The 25,173-nt window shown below is 29.9% G+C and overlaps 1 protein-coding gene across 4 annotated transcripts in view; it reads left to right on the top strand.

The window, feature by feature from the left end:
- The window catches only part of yellow-b (L-dopachrome tautomerase yellow-b), a 30,308-nt gene extending 9,415 nt beyond the window's left edge, over nucleotides 1-20,893 (top strand). Inside the window, exons 1-6 of one of the 4 annotated variants that reach the window (XM_076541130.1) lie at nucleotides 4,303-4,345; nucleotides 12,518-12,835; nucleotides 15,999-16,411; nucleotides 17,188-17,365; nucleotides 17,943-18,154; nucleotides 19,194-20,893. In XM_076541130.1, the coding sequence (XP_076397245.1) occupies nucleotides 4,318-4,345; nucleotides 12,518-12,835; nucleotides 15,999-16,411; nucleotides 17,188-17,365; nucleotides 17,943-18,154; nucleotides 19,194-19,475 (1,431 nt within the window). In that variant the 5' untranslated portion in view covers nucleotides 4,303-4,317 and the 3' untranslated portion in view covers nucleotides 19,476-20,893. Of the gene's footprint in view, nucleotides 1-4,302; nucleotides 4,346-6,513; nucleotides 6,806-12,517; nucleotides 12,836-15,998; nucleotides 16,412-17,187; nucleotides 17,366-17,942; nucleotides 18,155-19,193 lie in introns of those variants that run through there. The other 3 variants (XM_012292186.2, XM_012292184.2, XM_012292183.2) reach the window with 3 other exon arrangements.
- Nucleotides 20,894-25,173: the final 4,280 nt, after the last annotated feature.

The raw sequence follows: 25,173 nt of genomic DNA, 5'->3' as shown, positions 1-25,173 counted from the left end.
ATAGTGGAAAAGCAACTAATAAGGAGATTGTTTGAAAAGAAAACAATAAATTCTAATTAGATAACAAACTGAAGTTATGTCGGTCTAACCTAACGTAGCGTAACCTGACCTTAAACTGCAGACACCAAGTTGCTTCAATATAACAAGTTCAGAGGCGTAATTTACAGATCTATTATATAACATAATTATAAGATTTAAATTTCTATGTGATAGTATTTTATTATATTTAGTATCTTGCATTAAATTTATTGAGAGAGGAAAATTGAAAGGATATATATGAGATTTTTATGAGAATATACTTCGGTACTAAGAGGTTAATTTGACTATAACATAACCTGATCCTAACTTGATCTAATCTTACCTTATTTAATTCCAACCTAACCTAAGTACAATTTAATTTAATTCCAACTTAACCTATGTACAATTTAATTTAATTTCAAATTGACCTAAGTACAATTGAATTTAATTTCAACTTGACCTAAACATAATTTAATCTACTTCCAACTTGACCTAATGTAATTCCAACCCAACCTAACCTAACTTAATCCAACTTTGCCTAATTCTAACCTAACCTAATCCTAACCTGTCCTTAATATGAATTATTAAAGTATTATACAGTCAGTGTAACACTTGTTTATTTTTGTTTTTTAATATTCCCAATAACTAATAATTTATTACAATATGATTATACACTATACCATAAGTTTCTTTGTTCAACACGTCAAAAAGGACTAAAAGTTTTCTGAACATCATTAAAGATTTCTCAAAATGTATATCACTATAGTATAACCATACATTACACTATAAATTAATTTTTTTATAACTTTTTCACAAACAGAGCACAATTTTAAAAATCACTCACGAGTATAACATTTACAGTATATGTGAAGATCAAGGTCATGTAAATTCCCTAGACAGTACATTTACCACAACTTTTCAATTAAAAGTAATTTCGTATGATTAAATATTTTTGTTGTTTTTTTTTGTTACAATTTAAATGTTATCGGATCGAGCTTTTAGGTCGCACTTTATTCCTGCGCGGACCGCTTACCAGAACTTAGCAGTAGTCTCTACTCTTCTATAGCATTGTTGTTTTCAGCCGACTGCGCCCGAGTAGAATGGACAATATTGTCGAAGAACAAAAAAGAAAAAAGAAAAGCAAAAGAAATAGAGAGAAAGGGGTGATAATTACACCTGTATCTCGTTAAAATACGATCAATAAATGACAGTTGTTTTATAAAAATACTTTTGACGCGGTCACCGTGATCGACATCATCCTCTCTTAATACACAAAATATTTGCAAATTGTTTTTACTTCATGTTTGAAATGTGATGATTTCGATCCCGTTGACGCAAATCTTTATTTTTAGTTTTTACCTCCAAACATTCCCTTGTCGATTTTAGATCCTGATTGCTAAACGTAAATTACACTTTATCAAATATTCTGTAAGCCTGCGTCTAAAAATTAAATTTCTGAAAAAACGAAGTTTTTGTTTACCAAAATGACTGTGTATAATTATAATAATGTTCTTATCTATATTTATGAGCACTGGTTTTTATAGAAATACTATTTTCATAGATAGAAGGCGTTTTTTATAGTATTTCTTCTTCCCACTTATCAGTTCTTATATTCACACATGATGAAGAAGACAAAATGGAAACTAAATTGGTTGCAAGTGAACAATCGTTCTGTGTATCATTCACACTTAATTACCGAATTATGTAATTAATAAAATTGCCAGATAAATAATAGTAATAAAACATTCTAATGTAACGAACCTAAAAGTTTGAGAATCACTGTGTTAACATGGCGTGACGCACCTGGTGCGTCCAGACATTTATAACGTGTTGGAAAGAGGGTTCAAAAAAAGTTTTACTACTTGAAAACTTTTCACATTTTAATATTTAATATAATCAATATTTTCAAAGCAAATTTTTGTTGCTTTCAAACTTAAATTTAAAACAATGTATTTTTGATAATACAATCCTTGATTGATCTTTAATTGATCTTTCTTTGAACTCAGTATCATTAACCCGTTGGTAATTTGCTGTGAGAAAAGTCTCCTGAACCCAAGGAATACACACGCGAGTACGTAGATAAAGTTACGGTGGATCAGTAACGCAGATCTAAAGGTGAATAGGTGAGTGGAACGATGGTGGCTGAACTTTGAAAAGAAACTCCAAGTGAAAACATAACGAATGGCCGATTAACCTGTTTACATGAAATGACTGAATGCAGAATGCATTATTGAAATCCTTCTCTCCGTATATATTGCATATTTGACAAATACGTGGTTGTAGTAGAAACTGGTCTACTATTTTCTGTTGAGTAAAAGTAGACCGATAATTTGGCACGCGAGGTTTGCATAATGTCTCGGCCTTTCTAATTACTGGCATTCTGTAGCCACATGTTATATCGCCGTCACTGTCATTCATTGCGTTATGCAATATACTGTGAGGTGTTGTAAAGTTATATTGTGACACGTTGTTTAGGTACGTATTGTTATACGTTGTTTAGGCAGTTTATTGTCATGCGTTTAATCATGCAATATATTGCCACGCGTTGTTTAGCCACGCAGTGTATTGCCACGCGTTGTTTAGCCACGCAGTGTATTGTCACGCGTTGTTTAGCTTCCCAGTTTAGCACAAGAAATTCCCACAAGAAATTACAAAGAATTCCCACAGTAGCTAAAATGTACTTCGGAATGGAACCATAAATTTTTATAATGATCATTCGCTAGAAATCATTCGAACACACCACAGTTCGATGTGTGCATGTGATCATGTGATCCACAGTTAAGACATCATGGGAGTCAATTCTTGTAAATTGACTTTCGACCGTTGTTTATGTACTTCTCTATGAATTTATTATTTCAATACTTGGATATTACCTTTACTATGTTATATTACCTTTGCCAGAAAGATTACACACGTGGTTTTTGTGCGTAAGACTTTCCTAGTGGTCAAAGGTAGACCAGTGGCCGTCATGATCTTCTGACATTAAATTCTAAATGTATCCTAAACGTTACATAATAAACGCAAAAACTTGTTCATCATCAAAAAACTTACCTGACATTATGAAACTTGTGAACATTACACAAGTGAACAAATTTTATACAGTTTATGCATTTAGGTCCACATGTGTCCTTGATAATATTTCACATAAAATAGCATTTATAAAATCCTAACGGAATTTTCATAGCGACTGCGATAATAACGAAATTAATTACGGCTTAACGAGCCTTGGTCGGTGTAACGACTGTAATCATTGTAATGGCAACAAAAGGTTCTCTTAACGGAGTTAAAGCTCGGTGCAACCGCACATTCCACGTTTTCATGCAAAACCGTCACACGATCATGAAAGTGAAAGTATGGCTGCATAATACGGACTATCCAATCGACCTCGAAATCGTGCAACAGCTAGCTCGACACGATGGTTAAAGTCAAACCTGTTAAAAGAGAAACAGAGGAGCGGTTCTACTACGATTGCATGATAGAAAAGGCTATAAAAATGGATGCTGCCTGAAGAGGCATCTGATGCTCCGAGTTTATTGTTCGACAAATGTTACCTCGTTTCCAGCTATTTATAATATTGGAAAATTGAGAGAAATGTTTGATTCATGAGGAAGGTTTTAGGTTAGGTAATCTCAGATTTGAAATAATAAAATTATTGTGGAAAATATTTTATTGATTTATGAGGCAATGAGTCATTTAATTAGTTTATATTATTTTTCATTTGTTGTAAATTACTTTCTTAATAGTTGACTATTAAGTTAATTATTAAACCTAACTAGAAAGTTATTTTTACAAAATTGTTTCTTCAGAATTAAAATTATGTTATTACAAAAATTTTTGTAGTAATAAAAAATAAAACAATTCTACAATAACACATTTTGATGTTAGTGCAATTTCCTTATATAAACATACAATAGTATAATTTACCAAAATGTATTTTTCTAATTTTATTGTCAACTGTTTATTTACAATTATTGTAAAATTGTTTTATTGAAGTTACTGCAAATTCCTAAGTAAACACACGTCTGCGAGACATCCTATAGCATAAATCAATGTCTGACCGAAATACAAACAACAGAGAATCTCACGAAGAAGAACAATCGTCAGTAGACATTTTGCATACAATCTTGGGTGCAGCGTTCTAACAACTTTCACTTGAAATTTACGTCAAAGGGAAGTGAACCAACTTACAGATAAATCAGCTTACAATTAAATTTTCTTCCACACTTTGTGCTCCGTTTTATATTACTTGTTTATCCTGTTCGTTAGCCGTGAGAAATACACCGCGTCGTGTCTTCTGACATGTTTCGCAACATCTTATTGTTGCGGGGTGAGCATGTTCATCAATTTTAACCTTTTTTTCTATTAATTTATTGTATTACGTGTTTGAACGTCTAGAAAGTTTATTCTTAAAAACTATCAGATATAGCTAATAACATTTATAAACAATATTGTAATTTCTATTTTAATTATAATACAAATATATTTAAGCGAAGTGTTCTTAAGAGAATAATCAACTTTTGTTATAATTGTACCTATGTCAAAAATATTGTAGCTTTTAGAAAATATTTAGCACAAAGATTTGATTTTGAAGAGTAGAGGTTAGGTTTGTTAGGACAAGTTTGTGACACAGAAGCTTGATAATTTGATCACGAACACTTTCTTGTAAGAGAAGAGTGGTGTAGAATGAGGAGAAAAAACTATTCTTTACTTTCTAGCGAATGAGGTGAAGTTCAATTTGTTTTTGATTATTTTGTGTTTTCATGATAGATTACTCTATAATTAGCTGAACGGAATAGATATGTTACCATATATTTATGTGAAAAACAAAGATCAGTCTTTATATTTTTATCAGAATAACAAGGGCAAGTTTCTCAATGTTTATCAGAATAAGAAACAGTAAATTACTCTATATTTATTGTAACAACAAAGGTAAGTTTCTATATATTTAAGTAAAGCTAAGTTTCTCTGCATTTATCAGAGAAATAAAGATAAGTTTCTCTATATTTATTACAAGAAGCAAAGGTAAGTTTCTCTAAATTTATTAGAAAAATAAATGTAAGTTTTTCTATGCTTATGAGAAAAACAGATAAATTACTGTATGCTTATTACAACAACAAAGACAGTTATATTCATCAAAACATCTCATAGTTTCCCTATATTTATTAGACCAATAACTCTGTAATAACTGTTTCATGTTAATCAAGGTTTCAAGTATACTACTCCCCGTTTTTGATAGCCACAAGAGAAAGTGAGGTGATTAGTGAGATAAGTTGTCAAGTGTGAAACGCTGTATACGTCGTTGACATGTGAACCAATGCAGTTCACATCGCATCCGTCCGCCATCTTACCTCAGAGATCCTCAAACGGCTTCGTAAAAATCACGAGCAATGAGTCTCATTATGAAAACAAGTGATGAGTCTCATAAAAATTACGAGTAAATGAGTCTCGTAACGAAAATAAGTAATGAGTCTCATAATAAAAACAAGTAATGAGTCTCATAATACAATTTCGTTCAAGAGATATAACTGCATTTTTGGAGAAAACACAGTTATATGGAGATTTCCCTATCTATGGAAACTAAAGCTTCAAATGTGTACAAAATTATCTTGACAAATTATATATTATAGAGTTACTTCCATAAGCATGTAATTGCTCTATAAACTATATGATATGAAGGTTCTGATGAGTGTTGTGGTAAGTTGACATGTGAACCAACGGCAGTTCACATCGCACCCGTCATCTTAGCAGCTATTAGTATCCTCAAACTTGATTTCTCACATTTTCTATGAAAATTAAAGCTTGAAGAGCGTCAAAAATTATCTTGAAAAATTACATATTATAGAGTTACTTCCATAAGCATGTAATTGTTCTATAAACTATATGATACGAAGGTTCTGATGAGTGTTGTGGTAAGTTGACATGTGAACCAACGGCAGTTCACATCGCACCCGCCATCTTACCAAATATTAGCACCCGCCATCTTACCAAATATTAGCACCCGCCATCTTATCAAATTCCTCACGTGACACTGTGTTAATATCAACACCGTGACAAAAATAAGCAAAGAGCCTTCTAAAAAAAGAAACTTCCTACATTTTAAAGCGCTAAAACTTACAATTAGTATACAAAATTTTCCTAAAAAATTACATATTACAAGGATACTTCTAACTCGTATAACAAAGATTGTAAGTTAGCACGCGATTCGCACGGTATCCTCTGCATGTACATTTTCATCACGACAATCTGTATTCGATTCATAGCGCGTATTATGAATGCGCGACACGTTATGCGAAATATTGCGAAATATCGAAGGATCAATGAAACTTACGTGCGGACAAATTCCGTGCTTGATGGCATAAGACGCAAGAGTAATGACCCGAGCATGGAAGGAAGAATTCCTGGAACTTTTTGAACAATCCGGTGTACTACCTTTGTCGTTCCATTTCACTACGTAACAACGTCACGGTTAGCGGGGAACGCGACGAATCACCGGTGTTTTAACTGGTCTGCCGAGCGGATCGGTACTCGGGGTGCCTTGAACGGTATCCAAACGGTACCGCCAGAGGAGAACGTCTTTCGTTTCTCCGACGAATTCTCAGTTTGTCGTGTGTTCTCATTCGAGACGGTAGCTCGCTGTCATTTCACGAGGCTCACGGGTAAATACAGTGATTCGTTTGGTTATTTCGGACAGTGGTTAACACCAAATCTACCAAGTATTTTTTGGATGCTTTTCATTCTCGTCGAGAATTAATGTGTTTTATGTTCGTTGAATTTTGATTGAGTGCCGGTAGGTTTAGTGTTAATTCTAGAGGTCTTGCGAAATAAAATAATATGGACACTTGATGTGAATAGTAAAGCTGTTTATAGGAAATTTATTTTTTTACTGTATTTTGTTTGTCTACGTTAGTAGACAAGTATTCTTTTTATTGTTTTAGCGCTTGTTATTTTAGAGAGAGGCTTATGGTTGATTTACAATGTGCTGAAATTTATTAGTGATAATATTTATTAGTGATTTATGAAGGATATTGTTATATAGAAGTCTATGTAAATTTATAAAGGATGTTTCATTTCTTTGTCTGTTTAATTTTTTGTGAGAATGAAATTTGTTCAGCACGTGTACTTTTGATGAATTATTAATTTGAAGTGTGGGATTTCCCGCCATTTAACGTGCATGCCAATATTGAAAATACTTAATTAGAAAAAAATGAAGATATAACTTTAAAGTATTATTGTAAACTTCTATTGTTTATATACATTTTGTAAAGTACTTATGAAGAAGAAAATAGCAAGTTAATTATTTTAAAAAATTTACTGGTTATTAATCTTCACAAAAATTTACTGGTTAATATTCATCTTCAATAAATTTGAATATAATGGTATTTTATTGTGTAATTTTATTAACAATAAATGCAACAAGTTTAATAAATGTAAAAGACAATATTCTTGAAATATAACATTTTTAGAAGCAGAAGCCAGAAAATTTCAAGTTACAGTGCTTGATTTTTAGCAATTTAAAATAGTTCTAATTATAATGGACCATGGTTTGTAGACCAAGGAAAACGTTATTTTCTTTAAATACGTAACCATATTACAGTACGTATACTATCTTATAAACTATATTGTAGTACTTTTATTATAGTATAACCTGTTACAGTATCTATATTACAGTATAAACTATATTGTAATTGCAAAACACCGTAACAGAAGTTACAATGTTCATATCAGGTGTCCATATGAAAGTAACATAATACTAATCTAACTTCATGCTGAATTAATAATTTATAAAGCTTGTTAACATTTAAAATTTATATTATTATTGCTCTTCAAATATTTATCGACTTTCGTACGTTGCTATGAGTATCTTTATATGTTGATTTCTAGTTGAATTTATGTTGAACTTATGTTGAATTTATGTTGTTAACAATTTCACAGCAGAATAAAATATAAAAATTATTTGAAAATCATTCATACGAGATACAGTTATATTACTTAAAAAATAACTGTTACATATGTCATTGTTTATGGTCTCAATTGTAAAGCGGTTTTGAGTAGCAGACCACTATACTTGCAATTTATCATTGACCCCATCTGCATACGTACGTAATAATTTATAGCGTATTACACTGCGAGATAATGTATTTGGGGAATTTTGCTAACGCTATACAGGTGTCATTATGGGAAGAAAAAATCTTACTTATTTCTAATTACACACGTCTGTTAAATATGAAAATTAATTTAAACGAATTTACTAAATTCCATCGATTAGTTAAATTAAATTGATTGAACAAATACATTGATTGATTATAATAACTTGATTAGTTAAATTAAATTGATTGAATAAACATATTGTATGATTATATTAAATTGATTAGTTAAATTAAATTGATTGAATAAATATATTGATTGATTGTATTAAATTGATTAGTTAAATTAAATTGATTGAATAAATATATTGATTGATTATATTAAGTTGATTAGTTAAATTAAATTGATTGAATAAATACATTGATTGATTGTATTAAGTTGATTAGTTAAATTAAATTGACTTAATAAATACATTGATTGATTATATTAAGTTAATTAGTTAAATTAAATTGATTAAATATACATGAAGGAATTAATGTATATTAAACAATCTCAATTGATTAACTTTAATTATACAGGTTGATTCAACATCATAATTAAACTAGATTTATTAAATTAATTGCTTTAAATAATTAAACTGAATTAATTAAATATATTAATTACCATTAAATAATCTCAAAAATATAATCACTAATTAATATATTTAATTAAAGTTTGATCTATAAATATTAATTGAAGTATACAACTAAGAAAGATCAACTAAGCATCCTAATTAACAGATATAACTAAGTATATCCAATTACATCCATCAATTAATATATATAATTAATTATACTTAATTACACAGCAATTAATTTGTTCAATTCGCAATTGAGGCTGAACATTGTATTCCGTTGTGAAAACGAATTAATTTGTGCTCGTCCATAGGTGCTAGTTACAATTCCGATTCACCTGATACCGGATTCTAACAATTGGTTGAGAAATTCTCTTGCACCTCTGGTGTGACGTTACGTCACACCGTGTTGCATCAAATTTCACGGAAGATTTCTTTCTCCGTTGACCAAGCATTAGCAAATACCCGCCATTTTAAAACTCTCACGCATCGGATTTCATTTAAACACTTCCTACTTAATTTCGATTTATAATAGCTTATTTATGTAACGAGATCTCTTCAAATATTTCAAGCACGTTACTTTTTTGTACAGGAACACAATTACTGGCATTTTCATTCTATTTTGTACTTATTTGCTTTCTATTGTACTTCATACGTGGTTCCGTATTTTATTTGTTAATTATTGTATGTTATTTATTATGTATTTTAAAAGCTTAAGCTAATAACATTTGAAAGTGGTAAAGTTCCCGCCAAAATTAGTTCTCGTTTCCAACGCTAGTTGCGAGTATTAAAATTACTAATTTTAATTGTTAATTGTTAATTTTAATACACAAATGAAATAATATAATTTTGAATATATGTTAGAGGATTTTACTTCAGTTTTACTGAAGTTCTGAGGTGTTCAACATGCATATTTTTATTCAGCATGAACAAGGTTATCTCGCACTAACCTCTTGTTTATCGGATAATTAAATAATTATATCGCATTGCGCACACTATCTTTAATCCCTAACCTAATAATGAATAAACATTGCCTTCGCTATTTATGAATACGTCTGAATATAAATTATTATCGAATGATTGTATTCACAACTGTCGCACAGCATTAGAAGCAACTTTTTGTGAAGAACAAAGTATGATAATTCAATAATGAAAATTTATTCTGTTGTCTGTGTTTCTTTTGTAAAAAGATGTTTAACGATCATATGAAAACTGAATAACACGAAACAATATGATTACAAAAGCTTGCCATTCGTGGAAGCATGTTTAATACGACGAAATTCATACACGTTCGTATGTTAATTGTTAACGATGCAATGACTAATTTGTTATTGGGGAAAAATGATTATTTGGGAAAAACAATTTTTTGAATGATATCGAGTTTCGCTTATGTAAGTATTTTTCAATAATAATGGCGCTTAGTCAGAGTTTGTAAAGTGAGAAATATTTACTGATACTATAAATTCTTTTATGAACTGATGTTTGGAAAAATTGTACTAATATATAATAGTAGAAAATTTGTTTTATGTAATTGAATAGTGTAGAGTTAATACAAATTAGAATAGTATAAAATTAATAGAAATTGAAATAATACAAAATTAGTACAAATTGAAATAATACAAAATTCATACAGATTGAAATAGTGTAAAATTAATAGAAATTGAAATAGTACAAAATTAGTACAAATTGAAATAGTATAAAATTCATACAAATTGAAACAGTGAAAAATTAATAGAAATTGAAATAGTGTAAAATTAATACAAATTGAAATAGTACAAAATTAATACAAATTGAAATAATACAAAATTAATACAAAATACAATAATATAAAATTAATATAAATAGTACCAAAAATAATACAAGAACTTATAATAATTACTATTCGACTGTTTGACAAATACTATTTGACATTACTATTTGACAAATTGCAAATGGCGCTCATGAGCCACTCCAAATTATCAAACTTGCAATTTCCAAAAATTATAAAAAAATTGAAAAACACATTAAATTCCTATCATTCTAAATTTTCCTACTGTCCAATAATTGTTCCTCTTGAGACTACAACCTAGTAAAAAATAAAACTTATCTTCCATCACATATTTAAACAATTTCTCTTTTCGTCCTCCATTTTGTTTTTCATCTCCAATTTCCTTTCAACTCTCAATACAACACTCGAATCAATTTTTTACCAAATTCAAGAAATATACTTCAAATAAGCAAAGATGGTATAATTTTAAGAGCAGTATAACATTTCACACAATTTTCCATAACGACACAGGTTAGAATACGTTCCTAACCAAAATGAGTCACCTACCGGAAATAAGACGTTTCCGTAAAGTGAACTATTTAGTATTTTGAAGAATTCACAATTCTCGGTTACTAGGAAGTCCTATTTCAGTTCGCATATGTTTAAATCATGATCATTTACGTAGCTTCATCAAGGACGTTGTATCGAATCGTATTTACACAGTTAAATGAATGCAAAGATCAAGGAAGTGATTTGCATACGATCATACTTCACAGATTATTACAATAGAGTTGTGTATATGCATCTGTTAAACAAGTTTTATTTAAAACATATCATGTAACAAAGAATGATTCTATGATTAGAGTTTATTTCATCCCTATTTAAATCGCTGACTTGCAGCTGTTAAATTGCTGACTAACTGAAAATCCTTCGAATCAAATCATCTTTGAATGTACTTTTATGAGAAAAATATCGAACTATTAAAATTCACGATAATCAGATTGAAAATGTCGATGGCTGATTACTTATGCATTCCATTACAAATGCACGTTGCGAATGTGGCTGTAGATTATGGTTATGGATCTCTCGATGATTTTCCACTTCGTCATAAAATGGAACTCGAAGTAAAACTGTTATTAACATTAATTAGGAGAAAACTGCTTGTTTTCACTTGCTTTGGACGTAGATTTTAATGTACACTCACTGCACATTTAAAATTTATAAATTGTACATTTGCAATTATTGAATATTGTTTGAATAGTAAATTTTGTACAAGAATGTTTAGATAATATGAAGATTAGAAAATTAATGACAAACATGAAAATGTTAAACATAATAACTAGTAAATATATATAATTTAGATAATACCAAACATTATTAAAAGTTTTGATAAAAATATTGAACATTGTGAAAATTTAAATAATAGTGCAGATTATTAAAACTTAAATTATAAAGTAGTGAAATGAAAATATTGAACAATAATATTATTTATTAATAAATATAATAAATAGTAATAATAATAATAATAAATAAATGATAATAATAATACATAATAATGATAACGATAATAATAAATAATAATAATAAATAAATAATATTATCGTTTGAATATATGTGTTAAATACACAGAGTGAGTTATGATTACATAATTATATGTCATTCATGTTTATTAAATATATTAATAAATTATAATATTAATAATACATACATTAATGTTCTATGTATAATGTTATTAATATATCAATAAACTATGAATGTCATTAGTAAACTATAAAAATAATATTTACTAAATATATTAATATTGTTACTAAATGTATAATGTTATTAATATATTAGTAAAATATCAATGTCATTAATAAACTATAAAAATAATGTTTATTAAATATATTAATATTGTTACTAAATGTATAACGTCACTAATATATTAATTAAATATTAAAGACATTAACAAACTGTAACAATCATATTTATTAAATATGTTAATACAGCCAAATATATTAATTAAACGACACTTTAATATAACAATAACTAATAATTAAATAATATTTTTGCAGCGTCAACATTCCAACAACGAAAACAAGATAAAAATCAAACAAAAATGCAGTCCAGAACGACTTCACTTTTTCTAAACATATTTCTTTGGTTTTGTCTTGGGGAAATTATCGTCGCCGACGACAAGCTCAGGGTAGCTTTTCAATGGAAACAACTAGAATACGAGTGGCCAAACAACGAAACTAAACTACTCTTCCCCGGATACAAACAAGAAGATAATCTTCCTCTTGGACTTGAAATCACTAATGACAGGATTTTTGTTACTGTTCCGAGATGGAGACTCGGTGTTGCTGCTAGTTTAAACTATTTTTATATTAATGGTGAGTATGCATGAGACGCTTTTTAAACGTAGCATATAAACTTTATAATTAGTACAAACTTGTAAATTTTCAAGTTTTCACAGTTCTGTATTTTTTTTATATTGTTCTATAATCTCTTCTTTCAAATTGTGAATTGTCAATCTTGAAAAATTTATATTTTTTTTTATTGTTTTTGTCGATTCTCAAATTTACGAGTTTCAATATTTCCAAATGCATGAATCTTCAAATTCCAAAATTACTACATTCATAAATGTTCAAATTCCCAAAGTTTTAAATATGCAAATCGAAAAATTTCCAAATTTTAAATTCTCCAAATGCTCCAATTCTAAATCTGCAAGTTTTCAAATTTAAAAATTCCAAAATTCCAAAATTCCAAAATTCTCAAATTCTTAAGTTCCAAAAATCCCCAAATTTCCAAATTCCCAAATTCCAAACTTCTCAAATTTCTAAATCCCCAAATCCTTATATCCCCATATCCCCATATTCCCAAATCCCCATATCTCCAAATCCGTATATCCTCAAATCTCCATCTTCCCAAATTCCCATATTCCTAAATCCCCTTATCTCCAAATCCCCATATTCCCAAATCCCCAGATTCCCAAATCCCCATATTCCCAAATCCCCATATTCCCAAATCCCCATATTCCCAAATCCCCATATTCCCAAATCCCCATATTCCCAAATCCCCATATTCCCAAATCCCCATATTCCCAAATCCCCATATTCCCAAATCCCCATATTCCCAAATTCCCATATCCCTAAATCTCCATATCCTCAAATCCCCATATCCTCAAATCCCCATATCCTCAAATCCCCATATCCTCAAATCCCCATATCCTCAAATCCCCATATCCTCAAATTCCCATATCCCCAAATCCCCATATCCTCAAATCCCCATATCCCCAAATCCCCATATTCCCAAATCCCCATATTCTTAAATCCTCATATCCCCAAATCCCAAATTCTCATCTTCCCAAATTCCCATATCCCTAAATCCCCATATCCTCAAATCCCCATATCCCCATATCCCCAAATCCCCATATCCTCAGATCCCCATATCCCCAAATCCCCATATCCGCACATTCCTAAACACTTTTATTTCCACATCCTCAGATTTCCCAATTATGAACTTCCCAAATTTTCAAATTCCCAAATTCAAAATTTCTTAATCCCCAAATCCCCAAGTTCGAAAATTCTCAAATATTCCCAAAGGTCCTAAATTCCTAAATCTTCACATCTCAAAAATTTCATCCTAAACTCCACATACTCCCATACTAAAACCTTAAATTCATCATCAGCCCAAACAGATTCAGTTTGAATCTAATATTCATTTCACAAAGTAAAAACAATTTCCAGCACACGATTTCACTTTCAAACAATAAGAAATGATACACTTTTTACCTGCGGTCAGAATATTGCGTACATATCCACGTATCTCAAATTGTTCCAAAGTCGCAAGGTTACAAGTCTTTTACGCCATCGCTTTGTGCATTGTTCTGTTCTGCACTTAAAAAAAAGTATCTTTACACACTCTACTTCTTAAATGGTACATAGTATACAATTATATACTTACTGTGCATTTGTATATGTATATACATATAAGTACATTCATATAATCAAATATTTCTTGAAATTCATTTTATTAGCATTTCCGGTTGAAAGTTATTATTATTCTCTCCGGTAAATTACACGTATCTAATATCTACCCACAACTTTTGTGGTTTCCTGTTCTCAAACTAGATTTTACACTCACGATTAGTTCCGTGACTTTCGAAAGTCTATGTACGATATGGTCGATTAACAACTAGCAACGTATTACGTAAAGACTATACCTATCGATATTTTATCGTATTGTATAGGTATTCGGGTATAATCGAAGTATAATCTAATTAAACATAATTCGATTGCTAAATATGTACTTGGGAATTTGGGGATTTGAGAATTTGGGAAATTTGAAACTTAGGGATTTTTAACTTTGGAAATTTGGGGATTTAGAAATTTGAGAATTTGGGGATTTGGAAATTTAAGGATTTGGTGATTTAAGGATTTAGAAGTTTGGGAATTTGAGAAGTTTGGAATTTGAGAATTTTGGAATTTGAGGGTTGTGGAATTTGAGAATTGTGGAATTTGAGAATTGTGGAATTTGAGAATTTTGGAATTTGAGAATCATAAAATTTGAGAATTTTGGAATTTGAGAATCATAAAATTTGAGAATTTTGGAATTTGAGAATCATAAAATTTGAGAATTTTGGAATTTGAGAATTTTGGAATTTGAGAATTCTGGAATTTGAGAATTTTGGAATTTAAGAATTTTGGAATTTGAGAATTTTGGAGTTTGAGAATCATAAAATTTGAGAATTTTTGAATTTGAGAGTTGTGGAATTTGAGAATTGTGGAATTTGAGAATTTTGGAATTTGAGAGTTGTGGAGTTTGAGAAGTTTGGAATTTGAGAATTCTGTAATTTGAGAATTTTGGAATTTGAGAATTGTGGAATTTGATAATTTTGGAATTTGAGAATTCTGGAATTTGAGAATTCTGGAATTTGAGAATTCTGGAATTTGAGAATTTTGGAGTTTGAGAATCATAAAATTTGAGAATTTTTGAATTTGAGAGTTGTGGAATTTGAGAAGTTTGGAATTTGAGAATTTTGCATTTTGAGAATCATAAAATTTGAGAATTTTGGAATTTGAGAGTTGTGGAATTTGAGAATTGTGAAATTTGAGAATTTTGGAATTTGAGAGTTGTGGAATTTGAGAAGTTTGAAATTTGAGAATTCTGTAATTTGAGAATTTTGGAATTTGAGAATTGTGGAATTTGAGAATTTTGGAATTTGAGAATTTTGGAATTTGAGAATTCTGGAATTTGAGAATTTTGGAGTTTGAGAATCATAAAATTGGAGAATTTTGGAATTTGGGAATTTGATAATTTGTGAAATTTAGAAGTTAAAAATTTGGAAATGTAAGAATCCACTTGCAGAATTAGGAGTTTAGAGATTTAAGTATTTGAGAATTTCGTAATTTTGAAATTTGGGAATTTATCAATCTTGTAATTCAACAATTTACGAATTTGAAATTTAGTGAAATTTGAAATTGTTTATAAATTACATTTTTACCACAATAGTAATGATAATGTAAAAAAATCCTATTCCCTCAATTCTTTCAGATACTCGTGAATCTCCCACATTAATACCTTATCCTTCATGGGAGGCGCACCAATACAAAGATCGCAGCGTTCCCGAGATCATTTCAACGTTTCGAATCCGTGCAGACCGTTGCGACAGATTATGGGTGTTGGATACCGGATTTACCGACATCTTAGATAGCCCCGAACAGCAATCACCACCAGCGTTACTCGTATACGACTTAAAGAATGACAAATTGATGCGAAAATTCGTTATTCCGGATCATCAAAGAACACCTGATTCACTGTTCGCTAACATCGCAGTCGAAGATTATTCTTGTGAAGACTCTTATGCCTATCTGGGTGATTTAGGTGGACCTGGTCTTGTGGTTTACTCGTGGAAGATGGACAAATCATGGCTTGTCAAGCACCATTTCTTCCATCCTGATCCTCAGGTTATTTTAGTTATAAATGTTTATAAAAGAATCTCTCTGAAATCCTACCCCACCCCTATATTTCAGAAACGGCATCAAATATGGAAAAATGTTTCAGACAAACGTTGTGGGACATCAAGAGAAACATAAGATGGTGGCAACAATTTGACCTTGGATCGTTTGAAGGCCGTGAACTTCAGTTTCTTAAATAGAACCCCCACTTTTTATTGCATATTCTTGTAGCCCCGAGACGTTTTCAAAACACTATCTATGTTTGTTTTTTGTGCAAGTTCCTAAGATATGAAGCTTCAAAGTTGACACATAAGTGGCGTAAATCTGATCGTGCAACCTTCGTCGTACACCTTGGGTAATGCTGACGATATGTCAACTTTGAAGCTTCATATCTTGGGAAGGACACAAAAAATAAACATAGGTAGTGTTTTGAAGACGTCTCGAGGGAGAATATGCGATAAAAAAATGGGGGTTCTATTTAAGAAACTGAAGTTCGACCTCCAAACGATCCAAGGTCAAATTGCTGCCGCCATTTTGTATTCTTGATATCCTACAACTTTTGTCTGAAACATTTTTCCGTATCTAAAACCGTTTCCGAAATATAAGGGTGGGCTGGATTTTAGAGGCCCTGTATTTGCAGACGTGAGTGATGGGTTGGAGTTTCATCAAATTAGAGTTAGATCATTGATCATTTGAACAGACACCCTGTATATGTATATAGATTATATAGATACAATTTATCAAATATTACGGTATAATTTTGTCTTCTTTTACAATTTTCAAAGGGTGGAGAGTTCAACGTATCAGGAATCTCATTCCAATGGACAGATGGATTGTTCGGTATGAGTCTTGCACCCACAGGCGATGGATACAGCACCATGTACTTTCATCCACTCTCTAGTAGCATGGAGTTTTCAGTTAGCACAAAGCTACTTAGAGACCCTCAACGTGCTACTTCCTCAGGTAAACGTCTTTTATTACATAATGTAGTATCATACACAAAAAACCTAATAAAAATTGTTACATTCATTACTTAAATAATAAATAACTTTCTTTCACTACTTAAATAATAATTTGGTTAGTATTCAGAGTCAAAGTTTAACATGCGACACCTATGCTTAGTGTCTGAACTAATAAAAATGGCCGACGTGTAGCACACAAATGACTCACTACTTATTTATAATAAATAAAAACGTAGAAATAATGTTAAATAGCATTTTAATTATTCCTTGCAAGCTTTATTCGTAAATTTTCTTGTGCGCATTTAATTTATTATTTAAAGTGTTCATATTTAAATGTATATTTACTTATTTTGTACGTTAGTGTCCGCCATATTTATTTTGTACACTTATGTCCGCCATATTTATTTTGTACACTTATGTCCGCCATATTTATTTTGTACACTAATGTCCGCCATATTTATTTTGCACACTCCTATCCGCCATATTTGTTTTGCACACCAGCGCCCTCCTAGCTTCAACACTTTCGTTTTCCAGTAATCCTTACATTTTATTTCATTTTTAATTGTTTATGGTTTCAGAAAACTTCCATGAGTTCCACTCTCTAGGATCTAGAGGATTAAATGGTCAAAGTAGTGTCAGCTTTTTGGACCCAATCACAGGTGTTTTATTTTATGCATTGACCAACAAAAACGCTATAGCTTGTTGGAGGCCACAGAACATGTTTATGATGCAGCAACAAGGTCTTATTTATATGGACAACATTACTATGGTATTTCCTAATGATTTGAAGGTAAGATTTGAAGGTTAAGGCTGTACTTCACAATTGTAAATTCAAAAATTTTGAAACTACATTTTTAAACTGAGGATTTAGATATTTCTGTAATTCTCTAAATTCTTGATTTTTTAAATTTCATATTCCAAATTCTCCAAATTCCAAATTCTCCAAATTCCAAATTCTCCAAATTCCAAATTCTCCAAATTCCAAATTCTCCAAATTCCAAATTCTCCAAATTCCAAATTCTCCAAATTCCAAATTCTCCAAATTCCAAATTCTCCAAATTCCTAATTCTCTAAATTCCAAATTCTCCAAATTCCAAATTCTCCAAATTCCAAATTCTCCAAATTCCAAATTCCAAATTCTCCAAATTCCAAATTCTCCAAATTCCAAATTCTCCAAATTCCAAATTCTCCAAATTCCAAATTCTCCAAATTCCAAATTCTCCAAATTCCAAATTCTCCAAATTCCAAATTCTCCAAATTCCAAATTCTCCAAATTCCAAATTCTCCAAATTCCAAATTCTCCAAATTCCAAATTCTCCAAATTCCAAATTCTCCAAATTCCAAATTCTCCAAATTCCAAATTCTCCAAATTCCAAATTCTCCACATTTCAAATTCTCCAAATTTCTAAATTCCCAAGTCCCTAATTTCCTTGAATTCTTAATTTCCAAATTCTCCAAATTCCAAATTCCCAAATCTCTAAATTCCCTAAATTGTTAGTTCCCATATTCCCAAATTTTTAAATTCCCCAAATTCTTAATTCCCAGATTCCCAAATTTCCAAATTCCCAAAACCCCAGTTCCCACACTCAAAAATTTCTAAAATTTAAAAACCTTAAATTCAATTTTCCAAATTTCCAAATTCTCAACTTCCTCCATACCCAATTCTTTAAATTCCAAATTCCCTAAAGCCCAAAATCCCTAATCCCAAACTCCCTAATCCATCACTTCCAAATTCCCTAAATCTATTGCTAGTTCTACTCTTAATTAAACCCCTGCCATTTAACATTTATTTTGCCAGCATACAATCACCATATTATTTTTCATTTCAGGTTGATCGAAATGGCAGTATATGGGTTCTCTCGGACCGCCTCCCCACGTTCATGTACTCCCGTCTGGACCCCGAAGACTACAACTTCCGAATTCTCACCGGTTCCACAAAAAACGCCATAGAAGGCACCGCATGCTCTATGAATCCACCTCCGACCACCACCAGCCCACGCACCTTTTCTCCACAATCGAACATCATCGCCTCAAAAGCGTGCGCCCTCCAAAATTCTGAAATAACCTTAGCCTCCGTAATCGGCATACTCCTCGCGAGAAGGTTCATCTGAGACCTCGCATGTTCATCCAAGGTTATAAAAGTGTGCTAAAGCTTCGTTTCTCGAAAGGTGTCGCGCAAACGAGCAGAGCTGGCAGACTCTCGAGAAATATCGGATGATGCTTATAGTAAAATCGAATTTCTTCAGCTCGTGACATAATCGAATGGAAATCGAGTACCGGTCACGACGATCCGGTTACCATAAACCGCCGTAATTGGTTGTGCTAGATTCTGCGGGTTGCGACAAAAACGGGACCTTGCAACCTTGGGAACAGTGAATTTGTTCAGGCTTGTTGTACTTCAGAAATAAGTTTTCAGAGTTTTTTATTTTCACCGCGAGAGGCCTCCACAGGCAATTGGAACTTGGAACAATACTTCACTAAATTTATAATTTTTTTTATATATTTTATTGAATATTTGGGAATTTGTTCAAAAACATTTCAGTACGTTTTTTACCATTTGTTCAGATATATTCTACTAAATATTTGAGAATTTGTTCAAATATATTTTGCTAAATATTTAGGAATTTGTTGAAATACGTTTTGCTAAATATTTAGGAATTTGTTCAAATACATTTTGCTAAATATTTGGCAATTTGTTTAAATGTGTTTCACTAAACATTTGACAATTTGTTGAAGAACATTTTACTAAACATTTGGCAATTTGATTAAACACATTTTAATAAATATTTGAGAATTTGTTCAAATGCATTTTGTTAAACATTTGGCAATTTGTTCAAATATACTTCACTAAATATTTGACAATTTGTTTATATACATTTTGCTAAATATTTTACAATTTGATTAAATATATTTTAATGAATAATTGACAAATTATTCAAATACATTTTATTAAACATTTTACAAATATTTCAAATATGTTTCTCTGAACATTTGACAATTTGTTTACATACATTTTGCTAAATATTTTACAATTTGATTAAGTATATTTTGCTAAATATTTGACAATTTATTCAAATATATTTTATTAAACATTTTACAAATATTTTAAATACATTTCACTAAATATTTTACAAGTTATTCAAGTACATTTAACTAAATATTCAACAATTTGTTCATATATATATTTTACTAAATTTTTTCAATTTACTTAAATACATTACATTAAACATTCAACAATTTATTTGTATAATAGAACAGTTCCCTGTAATCGTTGCATAAAAGGTCTTCCTCGAATTGTTTACTCTGAGCGTGTTTGTATATTAATTGGATGGATAGTATTAGACAAAGTATTGAAATGTAATTAAGGTATTTTGTATAAATTATAATTAGTATGTATTTACTGTTAGATATATGCTTGGATCGTATGTATAAGAGTACCTATGTAGAAAAGAGAAGATTTAATTAGATTTGTATGTACATATTGTAATGTGGAGCACATTGAATTAAATTAAATATATATATTTGATAATTGACGTTTAATTTATTTGATTCATCTGTAAATTAAAAATTTTGCTTATAGAGTGTATTAACAGTATCAATAACTTATAAAAATACTTTATTTTACGAAAAAACATCATTTTTCGTTTGAATAATTGTATAGTTGACCGCTAGGTGATGCTGGCAGTACTGTTTCAGACATTGCGCGCGAAAATATGAAATTTCAAAATACATTTACGAACGAGGCTTTCAAAATGCTTTTAGTTTTATAAATAAATTATTTCACATCACACTATTGTCTTGTATATTGTTTTTTACGTATTATATCGTCGTGGTACATCCTAAATAATCGTAAACTAAAATTATAAGAAACGTTAACATACATTTTGATGTAGTTACTAGAACCACCATTTTGAAATACAAAGTGCATAATAAAACACTTTATTTTTAAAAGTAAACATGTACTTTCTAAAACTTTGTTTATCAATTTGTAAAATGCCTTTTGTAAATTAAGCATAGAGCATGACACTAATTGTAATTGTAAATTCTAGAAACTTATTCTTGTCTGCCATTTTCCCTAGGGAAGTCATATTTACACTCAAGTGTACATAGATAGAGCGACAGTACTATTCCACTTGAAGAAATATTTATGAACGAAAGAATGATTTTTCTCTTAGATTGTGCAACATGTGTGATATCTTGTACTATAAAACCGTCGAGTAGGTGATTCCCACCAGAATAACCAAATAAAAACTATTCTTCGTTGCTGATTATTTTCCTGTTTGTCATGCCGACTAATTTTAAATAACTTGATAGCTTTAATTAAAAACGACAAAATTATATGCAAACAGTCTAAACATTTTTTTTTATAAGTAATTTTTAATTTGACTATAAAGTTTAGTATAAATTAATAATTTTTTTAATAATTCTAATTGATTATATTTTGCATTAAAATTTATTATGAGCTAATGATTTTAAAGTAGTTTCAATTAATTTCAGTATGAACTCATGATTTTGTTATTAAGTTTAATACAAAATTAATCACATTAATGTAATTTTAGTTAATTTTAATATAATTTGATGATTTTATTATGTTCACAATTAATTCTAGTGTATAATAATAATTTAGTAATAATTTTTATTCAATTTAATATAAATTGATGACTTTATTATAATCTCTATTAAGTTTAATACAAAATTAATAACATTAATGTAATTTTATTTAATTTTATCATAAATTGATGATTTTATTATGATCATAATTAATTCTAGTATATAATAATAATTTTAATTAATTTTAATATAAGTAATAACTTTATTATAATCTTTATTAAGTTTAATACAAACTAATATATTTACAAAATAATTTTAATTAATCTTGAATTAATATTTTAATATAAATTAATAATTATAAAACCTAAGAATTACGAGCTCTTCAGAATTTTTTCTACAATTTTTTAAAATCAAAATTGAATACACATAAAAAATAATTAAACGGCCAAATAAATAACAAACGTCAAAGTTTTTACAAACAACAAATATTTCCAATAATTATTGCGTAACATAATCCATAAACAGATCGCAGTACGTTGCATAACCTCACTTGTGTACAAAACTATTAACTGAAGCTTGAACTCAACTTTAAGTATATCAGTCATATAATTTCTTTTCTATATTTCTCCAGATTCTTTATCACGGAAATGTTTCATAAATTACTGCTGGCGTTAAATGTTGTTTACATTACGAAAGATCGGCCACGAGTTTTGCGAAATATCAACAGAAATACGAGCATTACTTGTTCATTTTAAGATTTTCGTTCATACCGATGAACTTATGCCCGAATATTTGTACAATCGAGCTATTATTGATATTCGTAATCAAACATAATAGGATTTTTTCGTAATACATATCTTTGCACGTTATCGGAGAAGATAGGCAGAAGTTTAATGATTTTTTGTTAACCTACAATGTCTTCTCAGAAATTTCCGAAGAATTCTTTGGAAATCTCTTTTAGAGTTGTTGGAACGAGTTAGGTTAGGTTAGGGATGTGTTTCGTTAACTTTTATCTACCTGTACTGTTTACGAAATGTATGCAGCGGTGAGATTTATAAAATGGCGGCCATGTTGGATTTTACAGAGCAAAATGGCGACTTAGGTAAAAGTAAAAGTTTGGTTGATGAGATTTTAAATTTACAGTCTTCTGAATTTAAAAATTTTAGAATTCGCGAATTTTGAAATTTACAATTTTTTGAATTTAGAAATTTTAGAAATTGCGAATTTTGAAATTTATGAAATTTCCGAATTCTTAAATACTTCAAGCACCTAAATTCTTCAATTTTCTAATTGCAAATTTGTGTCCACAAAATACTAATTTTATTTTTATAGCAAAATACTAATTTTTAACTTTTCAAATCTTCGATGCCCAAATTCCTATGTTTACATTTTCTAAGATCTTAGATTTTTTAATTTACCTCCTACAAATTCCCAAAATTCACACTTTTCAAATTTCTAAAAATTACACAATTCCAGCTATTATAATATCTAAGATATCTATTTCTTCTTACACAAAAATTTGAATAGTGTCAAATTCTCAAATTTCTATTTCTCTAATTTGAAAAATTCCATTTGACCATATTTTCAAACTTCACACTTCTAATTTCAAAAATCCCATCATCCTAAATTCTCAAATTGCCATCTAGTTTAATTTAAAAAATCCTAACATTCTAAATTCTCAAATTCCCATTTCTAATTTCAAAAATCCCAACTTCCTAAATTCTCAAATCTCAATTTCTTCTAATTCAAAAGCTCAAAAATTTCAAAAATCACAACGCCTTACTTTGCAATTTTTACTTTCTAAATTGTCAAATCTCCAACTTCCAAAATTTGTGTCTTATAAATTTCCATATTTCAGAGCTAAAGGAATGTTACAGTAACATGTCATCTTCAGCAAAATGATAAGAGGATGATATAGGTATTATGTATGAAACATAATTACAATTATATTGAATCATTCGGATAAGCATTTCTCAATTTGAACACGTTCTGGCTTCGGTGCAAATGATAAGACATTTTGATGGAATTAATACCTATTATACATAGGATGAGTCAAAAGTATGGAGGTCTGTACAAGGTCTGCTGTTGGAAAAAGAAGGTAAGAATGGAGAGAAACCATTTTCTTTTCAAATTAACAGCAAATTTTTACACCTCCAAATGCTTAGATTCTCAAATATCTGCATTACCAAATTCCTATACATATTCTCAAATCTTGACACACCTAAATTTCTATATTCCCAAATTCCTACATCTTCAAGTCTCTACTTTCCCAATTCCTTACATTCTCAAATCTCTACATCCCCAAATTCCTACATCTCCATATTCCTACATCCTCAAATCCCTACATTTCCAATTCCCTACATTTCCAAATCTCTACATCCCCAAATTCCTACCTCCTCAAATTCCTACATTTTCAAATCTCTACATTCCCAAATCCCTACATCCCCAAATCTCTACATGCCCAAAACTCTAGACATCTAAATTGCTAAACTCTCAAATACCCATGTTCTCAAATTCTTAAATCGTGAAATCCCTATATGCCCAAACCCTTGCGTTCGCGTATCTTCTACACCCCAAGTTTTTGCATTCCTAACTCCCTACATCCCTAAATGTCTAAATTCCCAAATTTTTAGTTTTCCAAATCCATGACGTTGAAATCCTTACATACCCCAATCTTGAACTTCCCAAATATTAAAATTCCTAAATTCCTAAATTCCTAAATTCCTAAATTCCTAAATTCCTAAATTCCTAAATTCCCAAATTCCTAAATTCCTAAATTCCTAAATTCCTAAATTCCTAAATTCCTAAATTCCTAAATTCCTAAATTCCCAAATTCCTGAATTCTTAAATACCTAAATTCCTAAATTCCTAAATTCCTAAATTCCTAAATTCCTAAATTCCTAAATTCCTAAATTCCTAAATTCCTAAATTCCTAAATTCCTAAATTCCCAAACTCCTAAATTCTTAAATTCCTAAATTCCCAAACTCCTAAATTCTTAAATTCCTAAATTCCTAAATTCCTAAATTCCTAAATTCCTAAATTCCTAAATTCCTAAATTCCTAAATTCCTAAATTCCTAAATTCCTAAATTCCTAAATTCCTAAATTCCTAAATTCCTAAATTCCTAAATTTCTAAATTCCTAAATTCCTAAATTCTGAAATTCTGAAATCCTGAAATACCCAAATCCCTAAACTCTCACAACTCCAAATCCCTAAATTCCCAAATTGCAGAATTATCAAATTTCGAAAATCTCAAAT

The sequence above is a fragment of the Megachile rotundata genome, chromosome 16 (assembly GCF_050947335.1).
Source record: "Megachile rotundata isolate GNS110a chromosome 16, iyMegRotu1, whole genome shotgun sequence".
Taxonomy (NCBI): Eukaryota; Metazoa; Arthropoda; class Insecta; order Hymenoptera; family Megachilidae; genus Megachile; species Megachile rotundata.
The sequence above is the reverse complement of the archived record's forward strand: the minus strand, read 5'-3'. Positions and strand labels throughout refer to the sequence as shown.